General features: G+C 38.3%; 1 protein-coding gene across 1 annotated transcript; it reads left to right on the forward strand.

Moving 5' to 3' along the window:
- Nucleotides 1-359: 359 nt before the first annotated feature.
- Nucleotides 360-1313, forward strand: LOC124958118 (olfactory receptor 52M1-like). Its single transcript, XM_047515826.1, has one exon. It carries the CDS (start codon nucleotides 360-362, stop codon nucleotides 1311-1313), a length of 954 nt encoding a protein of 317 aa, XP_047371782.1.
- The last annotated feature ends 8646 nt before the right edge of the window (nucleotides 1314-9959 follow it).

The raw sequence follows: 9959 nt of genomic DNA on the forward strand, positions 1-9959 counted from the left end.
CTGGAATAAACACATGGATTTACATTTAATCAATACAGAAACCTTTTTCCATATTCTATTTCCTTTTTAGGCATCATATCCCCAAAACTGTCAAAGAAATGCAAAATTGGGGATTTTTGAAGAACAGTAGGGCAGTTTAGTAGAAGTAGAAACAGCCATGATCATGACATCTACCAGTGGGTGTCATCATGGATAACTCAATTTTCAAGTTGTCATTTGGAATTTCTTTTGTAGGTGCCACCAGTTGCCCAGGATGAAAATGAGGATCTTGTCTTCAGTTGTCAGAAGTGTTAACTCTCAAGAATAGAATCACCTGGAACTAAGTGTTCCTGTCCCTTGGACACCCCGTACCCTCAAACATGTATACCTCTAATAATGCCTGTTCTGTGCCTACCTCTTTCTGGCTCACTGGTATCCCAGGGCTGGAGGCCCTGCACATCTGGCTCTCCATTCCCTTTGGTTTCATGTACCTATTGGCTTTGGTGGGGAATGTCACCATCCTGGCAGTGATAAAGATGGAGCGCAGTCTGCACCAGCCTATGTATTTCTTCCTGTGCATGTTGGCTGTCATTGACTTGGTCCTTTCAACCTCTACCATGCCCAAACTGTTGACCATCTTCTGGTTTGGTGCCCGCAACATTGGTCTGGATGCTTGCTTAGCCCAGATGTTCTTCATCCACTGCTTTGCCACTGTGGAGTCGGGCATCTTCCTTGCCATGGCTTATGATCGCTATGTGGCTATCTGTGACCCACTACATCATACCTCAGTGCTCACCCAGGCAGTGGTGGGTCGTTTGGGGATGGCTGCTCTCCTCCGGGGAGTACTCTACATTGGACCTTTGCCCCTGCTGATTCGCCTGAGGCTACCCCTTTACCGAACCCAAATCATTGCCCACTCCTACTGTGAGCACATGGCCATAGTCACCTTGGCATGTGGTGACACAAGGGTCAACAACTTATATGGAATGGGAATTGGCTTCCTAGTATTAATCCTAGATTCACTAGCCATCACTGCTTCATATGTGATGATTTTTAAGGCTGTATTGGGATTGGCTACCCATGATGCCAGGTTTAAAACCCTAGGTACATGTGGTTCTCATATCTGTGCCATCCTCTTCTTTTATATCCCTATTGCTGTTTCGTCTCTTACCCACCGTTTTGGCCATCACGTGCCTCCCTATATCCATATTCTTTTGGCCAACTTATACCTCCTCATCCCACCTATCCTCAATCCAGTTGTTTATGCTGTCCGTACCAAGCAGATCCGAGAGAGACTTCTCCACATTCTTAAGGCAGAGACTCAACCCAGGTGAATATCCTCTATCTATGAGGCATACAAATACTTAGTGACAACAGGAAGAGGCTGACTGGGGACTCCCATGAAATGTCTGAGCCCTACCCAAACTGTGGATAAGGGCCTAAACCAATCCTAAAGTCGGGTATTATCTATGCAGTGTAGACCTAACATCTGAAAATGAAAGTCAGGTCATAAATTCTTGTACATTTCTTACCTACTCAACTTCAAACTAAGCACAATCGGCAAATGCATACCGACCACAAGAGAGATCATTTCTGTTCTTCACTTCTTGGATACAAAATTTCTAGTTTCTCTGGGAAGTGTAATAAAACCATTTCTAGAAGGGAGGATTCTAACACCTTCTTGGAGGTAGTTTACAAGATCTGTTAGTTTTCGTGTGGCTTTTTTTCTCTTCAGATTTATATGGTATTGGTAAACCTTTCCAGTACTTTTGGCTTGCCCAAGAACATTTGAGGATGGAGGATCATTCCCCTACTTAAGTGGACAGAAGTAGTATAAAATATCCCACATCTCCTAATAGGTTTAAGTGGAGAAAGTAGGAAGAGATTGAAAGGACATTAGGAGGTCCCACTCAGAGCCTCTAACATGGCATATGTGAGGGACATCAGCTGCACTGGCATGACATGGCAGAGAGCAACAGTGGGATGAACAGGAAAGTTGGGTGTAAGGGATAGATAAAAGGAGATAAGAATAAATGGAGGTCCTATGGTGGATATAAACCTTGAAGTGACTTACATCTGGAAAATTCTTATTGCTACTTTTTACTTGACCCTTATTACACTGCCCATCAATCATGGTGTCAAAACTATTTCAAGTCAATCTGCAGAAATAGCAGAAATTTTGTGGTGGTACATAAAAAGAATGAAGCAATTACTCCTGATTGTGTTCCAGAATCATGATTAAAATCAACTTATTTTACAAACCATAACAATAGCTTATTTAAAATCAAGTTGATTATTTTTGGAAAACATAGACTAAGGAAACCAGTGATGTATTCTAGCACTAAGCATCAAAACTAGTATCTTTTTAAAAAGTGGAATAGCACAAGTTTCTAAAGTTTTAACTTAAGCACCTGACTAGTCAAATTTCTATTTCCTCAATCTATGCTACCACCAGGATTTGATGGATTGAATTTTATTCACTATATTGGGAGAGATGGTCACTCACCCATCTCAAGGTCCCTGGAGTTCAGTGCCAAAGTTGGCCCAATTGTAAGGAAAATATAGGGCTTCTATGAACACAATCTCAGTGCCAAATGTAACCTATTGATCTTTACTAGGAATTGAAGAGATACTGCAGAAACTTCAGAGCTATAAATTTATCTGACCATAAGTGTTGGCATATCAAATGATGGATGGTCATATTCAAATACTTCAACACTGATACTCAAGGAAATAACAAGGAACTTTTGACACAACTCTTGGTCATAATGCCTGAAGTCCACTTATCTATATAAGTACATAGATATTTGGGGCTTTTTAAATATGGTCTTAGTTAAATCTAGCAGGATTACTGCTAAAAACTTCCTGGCAGAATAACCTCAAACCAAGACATTTGTTCCTAGAATGTGAAACCTCCTCTAGACCAAGAGGAAAGACCAATTCTAGGTATTTTTAGTGTCTTCAATATAGTATTGAATAACAAGGAATAAAGAGAAAATACAAGTATTATGCTCCATCCGGGGGCAACCACCCATGAAAATTCCCAGGTCTATCAAACTTGGAGTATAAACTGGAATCCTTCATGGTGAAGAATTTATCTCGGGATGGAGTAGAAAGGAATAGGCGCTGGAGAATGCAATATGTGCATGTGGCATCTTATTCAAAGCCAATGTTTTCTTTCCCCTTCACACAAGTATCTTTTTCATGAACAATACTTTGGGTGGGAGTAAGATACTATCATCTAATCCCTGATTGGAAGACAGTCGAGGGAGAAGGCAGGGCTTAGGATGCACTTCCATACCACTGAGAACCTCGGGAGTCTCCACTTGAGGAAGAATGGATCATGGTCATAGCACATGTCCCTCCTATTGCCAGGCACAGGGGGCCTTTGTGCTTAACCTAATCTGAAGCTAGAAAGAAACCTGTCTACCACCTCAGACCCTCTTGTAATTCTTTATTTCTTGATCAAGACTTGAACTTAGTCTAAGAATGTCTTTCTTCTCTGGTCTGATTTGACAATATTCCCTTGAGAATAAATGGTTGAGTCTGGGATTTGCAGCCAAAGTGAAAGTGGACTCCTAGAAGAAAGGAAAAGAATGCCCTAGGAAATACCTGCTTCTCCCACATCTACAAACCACCATGTTTTGAGACTCAAGACAACACCATAGGAGGAAAACTGAACCTGACTAGATGTTTTGATGTTAAACATGTCTAAAATGATCTGAAGTTAACTGCTTCCTTTTCTACCAGGATTAAGAGAAGATTCATTTGTGGGGCAGTGACTTTCTCATACTGTATTAGAAGGCTGATATATTTTCTTTGAGGGCAGGTGAGACTGCAATGCACAGCTCAACTCTTGAGGGTGGAGAAATTTTTTTATAGCTATCACCTGTGAACATCAAACTCCAGATTCTTCAGCCTTTGAACATGAACTCGCACAGTGACTCTCCAGGGACCTTCCAGGCCTTCGCAACTGGGGCTGTCATTGATCCCACATCTGAGGATGTCAGGTTCTTCCACTGAGCAGCTACTCCTTCCCTGACTGCTGACACCACAGGGGACTTTCCAGCCTCCGATCATTGCTGAGGTTTAACCTAGGGTCTCCTGCATGCTAGGCAAGCACTCTACCCTCTATTAGTCTGGGAAAGGACAAAATGTTGGGATAGAGCAAAGGAAGTACCACCCGGCAGGTACCCATCTGCACCAGAATTATGAAGCTGGAAGACTACTCCTCAGAGTAACAAGGGAACCTCAACGAAACAATACTGAACTGTTTAAAAAAAAAAAAAAAAAATCATTAGAACTACAAAAAGTTGGTAACTTGAGTATAAGAAATAATACCTTTTTAGAGATGGCACCGCCTTCCAGATGCCAGCAGAGTCGAATAGGGAGCGCAGACAAGACATGAATGTCTGGCAGGCACACAAAGAAATTAAAAATTGACTTAAGGAAATTTGTGGTTTATAGGAAGTTTTGTTTTTTAATAGAGTTGGTAGGGTACGCATCTTGGTGTAAACAAATCCAGAGTAGACTGCCAAAATGAAAAAGTTCAGTGGGGGTGGTGAGCACAGCACCGAAAGCAAATGAAAGGAAAGGAAAAATCAACAGGTGGGATGCCATCAAAGTAACATTCTGCACAGCAAAGGAAATGATTAAGAACTTGAAGGGAAAGAACCTTCAGAATGGAAGGAAATCTTTGCCAGCTACTTTAACTGTTTGAGGATTAACATACAGAAGGTAGAAATTCAATACTCCAAAAAAATCTAATCACTAAATGGGCAAAAGAACTAAATAGCACCTCTCAAGATACACAAATGGTCAACAAACATATGAAAAATACTCCATATCTCTAGGAGTCAGGGAAATGCGAATCAAACTACACTAATTTTTTTCATCTTACTCCAGTCAGAATGGCAGTGATCAAGAATACAAACAATGCTGGCCAGGATGTGGGGGGAAAGGTACACCTGTACATTACTTGTGGGACTGCAGACTAGTAAAACCTCCCTGGAAAGCAGTATGGAGATTCCAGGAACAACCACATGACACAGCTTATCCCACTCCTTGGTATCTTCCCAAGAACTAACATTGGCATACCATAGATACAGCCACCTTAATATCTATAGCAGCACAATTCACAATAACCAATTATTGTGGAATCAAGTGCCTATGAATAGATGAATAGATCAGTACAGAAGATCAAGAGGCAGAGTGGAGGGATGAAGAGGCAAAGCAGAATTTTTTTAAAAAATTCATGTGCATATTATACTACAGGGAATTTCACTTGTGTATAAAAATACAAATGAGCAAAAGGAAGTCTGGGGTAAAAGAAAGAATGGAGGGAAGGGAAAGTAGGGAGGATTGTGAACTAAAATCAATTTCCATGTATGATTTTTTTTTTTTATGAACCCTACTATAAGCATAAAGCTCTAATTTAAAAATCTTGGCTTCATTTTCAAAAATATTAAACTTTGGCTTAGTCTCATCTTATTTCTACAAAATGGCATTCTATTAAATATTTGTGACAAACTTTTGCCTTTTTAAATTTGGCATTTTTTAAAATCACTTATTAGAATAAATGCTTAAGTTTAGAATTAGAAAACAAGCTTTTTTAAATATTTGAAGACTAGTACAAAGAAATGGATATTTATCACTTAAATTGATAGATGGAAAGAAGGAAAATGAAGTGGCAGGAACATAAGACAAATGGAGGACGAACATCTATTTCCCCATAACCCTAAAACAATTTTAAAAGCCACAGAGACACCAATAATGTTGTAGTTTAAAAAACAAATCAAAATCCAACCATACATTGTTGACAAAATACATACCTAAAAGTAATAAATAAGGCTAATTTGAAAAACTATTTGCTTGAATGTTATGCCACATAATAAAAATCTCTATTAAATCTGTAGAATCTTTTGAAATAACTCGAGCCATCTCCATATGAAGACAGTATTTTCAACATACAACTGAGTTGTAAGAATGCTAATATACCTAGTTTGAAAAACATGAATATTTAGATTTACAGAAATGTATATATTTCCATAGTTTAATCAGGGTGGTAGGAATATAAATCAAACTTTTTAAAATATTCTAGATGTCCTGAAATATACTCAGAATTTAACTTCCAATAAGAAGTAAAGGAAAAATGAATTCATGAATCGTGCACCTTTTTTATAAGGTGAGGAAGCTCCTGGCTAAGGTCTGAGTTCTCCATCTTTTCTGATTTATTTAAAGCTGTTAAGTTGTTTTAATTTGTAAGTTCTATTCTCCTTTCCGTTTTAATTGTTGTATTCAGTCACTAAAAGTGAAGGAAATTGAATAAAGGCAAATCTAAAATATGCAGTGGCTCACACAAATAGCTTGAGGAACCTTAGAAATGTTTTGCATAAATATAACACCAAACACTTGTCTCCTGCCTCTTAATGTGAAACTTTCACTATCAAAGCCAACTGCTTCCTATATTCCTTATAAAATGAAAACATCACTCTTTTCCAAAGATTAACCTAATAACTTCCTAACCTCAGAAATATTTGCTTTCCTTTTTAAAATCCCTCCTCTTAAACAGATAGCACCACAATCGAACTAAGAACCCAAACCCTAAATCTAAACCAAGATTGCACCTACAACACATCTTTATTATTCAAAATATACAGATGGTAATGAGAAGATAATGCACACACAGTGAAACAACTGAAAAGTCCTTGCTTTTGCCGAAGAACTGAGAATGAACCAGAGCATTCTTTGTGTGAAGGACATACTCAAATGAAACATCCTCCAGGTGATAAGTTTGTAGGAAAGCTAGCATTTGTAAGATTCAGAATTGTCACCAGCACTTCTTCAGATGGTGTTTGTTCTTCCTTGTTTGACCTCATACACTGAAGTGGCCTTTCTCCCTCACAGTACATGTCAGCATCTCCTGGGCCATGCTCCTCTTGTTCTATTGTGCTGTTTTCCAGTGTTCATGTTCTTCTCCTTGATTAAAATTGACTTAATAACAGAATGAATCAAACACCATTGCCCTATGTACATATATGATTACACAAATGGTATGCCTTTACTTCATGTACAAACAACATGTATCCCATTTGTTTACAATAAAAATTTAAAGGAAAAAAAGTTACTGGGTATTCCATCATTCATTTGAAAATAAGTTCAAAAAGATTTTATCACCTTTTAACTTTCCCTTAAGGACATTCCATTTTGTACAGCTTGTTTACTTCCTCTACATATGTACATTGCAGTAATATTTCATTTAAAATTCCTTATATAAAATGACTTATGTATTGTCTGCCTCAACATAATTTGAGGGGTTTCAGAGGTCTTAGTCCATAGAAGCCTGGCTCAATTCCTTGGCTTGAGGTGAGGCTGAACCATCATGGAGTGTGTAGCAGAAGGAAGCAGAGATGCCTTTTAAATTGTAACTTGATAAAATTAGCATCCTTATCTCTTTTACAATAGTGTTACTTGTGTAAACCAAGGTGCACAGTGTTCCAATTTCTGGCACTGCAAAGCAAAATTAAACAATTCTACAAAGCAACTTCATTTTCCTCTGCTCAAATCTGTATCAAGATTCTAGACATCCTTCTGCAAAATCTGCCTTTTAAAATTTTTGTAACACTTCCTTATGGTTCTTACTAGTACATTATAATTATAATAGGATTCATTGTATAAATAGCACATGTACATAACATACATTCATATATGTACACTGTTTTATTCCCCAGTCTCTCCTCTCATCTCCTTCTGCTCTCTTGATCTCCCTATTTTTAAAATTTTGTATATAAGTGGGATTTGTTGTATATTTGTACATAAACATAGAATAACTTGGTTTTTATTCTCTAGTACCTCCTGTTGTTCTTCTCCCTCTTGATCACCTTGCTCTGTTTCCCTTCTATTTTCATGAGATCCCTTTTTTATTCTAACTGCCACATGACAAACATTTGACTATTGACTGAGTCTGGCTTCCTTCACTTAAGATCTCCATCCATTTATTGGCAAATGCAATAATTTTGTTCTTTATGGCTGAGTAATATTCCATTGTGCATATATATCACTTTCATCTGTTGGGTACTTGAGCTCATTTCATTGCTTGGCAATTACGAATTGTGCTGCTGTAGACACGGATATGCTGATTTTTTTTTTTTTTCCTTTTGGATAAATATCAAGAAATGGAATAGCTGGGTCATGGTGGATCTACTTCTATCCTCTTGAGGAATCTTCATACTGATTTCCATAGTAGCTATACAAACTTGCAGTCCCACCAACAATTTATAGTGTACCTTTTCCCTGTATCCTTTCCCTTTTTTTTTTTTTTTTTTTTGGAAAATGCTGGAGTTTGAAGTTCTGTAAATCATTAGACTCTTGACTTAGTGACTCAGTAGGTCTGTCACTGAGCTCATCCTGTCAGTGTTAAAGTAGTCCTGTTCCCAACCAATATTGTTGAAATTGTGATAGGAGCTGGGTTCATCCCTGGCAACAGACGGCACTTCAAAGCTGAGTGTTTTTGAGATCAGTATAGTACAATGGTTAATACTGAACTCAGGGATGATAAAGGACTACTTGAGAATGGGCATCATGGTCACCAAAATGAGAGTCCAGCAATCGGTCCCATCCTTGTTCGGATCATAGGCCATTAAGCTGGGTATAGCGATTCTTATGTACTTGCAAGTACGCTTGTTTCCCCAAAAGTTCTTGAACCACCCTGGTTAACCATTTGGGGCAGCATTATGCAAAAGTGTTTACAAGGCTACATTTACTTTTTTTCTGATGCCCTTTCCAGTATTAAAAGGCACTATTTCTATGACCCCAAGTTTGAGACTAGAATGCTCATACTTACAGGTAGGTATCAAGGGACAACAGGAACCTAGAATTCATAACCACCTGGTACCCCCCATAAGGTTCAGGAGAGCTGACTGGGGCTGAGTCTTACCTGTGTCACCCACCTGTGCAAGGGCTAAAGGATACCAGAAAGCAGCCTACGTGGGATTTAATCCACTGGGATAGAACACTGAAAAACATCCTGTTCCTAAGGAGGGATTGAAACAGGACCCAGATGGGCAAGTCCTTTCCTATCAAGATATTACAGCACGTTGTACAGTTATACTTGAACTACAAGCAAGCAAAGGGAAAGAACTGTTTCAATCCAAGGCCACCTGGAGAGCTGCATTAGAAAGAGGATCTATGCATTAAACTGGAAACAAATAGATAATTTCACAAAATGGCGTTCTATTAAATATTTGGTCTGTCAATTTGCACATAAAGCCTACTGTGACAACTTTTGCCTCTAAATTTAATTTTGATAAGAGGGCCCTTATCTCTTACAATCACGTTACTCGTTTAACACTATTAGAACTAGCAGGAAGCAGAGACATTGCCATTTAAAAATAGAATTTAATGTGAATGACAGCTGTCATCTTTTGAACATGTAATCTTTTTGTTGACAGATATTAAACTGGGTACTTCCTGATGAAGGACCCAGATGTCTTTCTCAGATTCTTATTTCCATACATCACCTTTTGCTTGGGTGATATTACTGTCAATGGCAGGAACTTAGAAGTGTAGAAAAGCCAGTAAGTGTCGGGGAACTAGAAATAAGAAAGGCATCAGTCATAGTCTACATCTAAATGCAGTCCAATCCTCAGTCAACAAAAATTGAGCCATAACCAACTATATGATAGAACAGGGAATTAGTGTTAAGAATTGTGTTCTGAGAGATGGAAGAGAGGCTGTAGATATAGCATTCAAGTATCTCTGCTGGTCGCGCACACTTAGTCTTCTGCCAAATTGTCCTGTTGTTCCAATCATGTAATTCTAAGCACAAGGATGCCATCTGTAATATATTTAAAACCTCATAAACTAAGGCCTAATACTTGGGTGAATACATCAACTAGTTCAGATGAGACAGTTGTATATCTATGAAGTTTATTAGTTATGATTCTATACTGAGGCTTCAGAAAAAAATCTTAGAGCCATAG

This window comes from Sciurus carolinensis, chromosome 11 (assembly GCF_902686445.1).
Source record: "Sciurus carolinensis chromosome 11, mSciCar1.2, whole genome shotgun sequence".
Classification (NCBI taxonomy): Eukaryota; Metazoa; Chordata; class Mammalia; order Rodentia; family Sciuridae; genus Sciurus; species Sciurus carolinensis.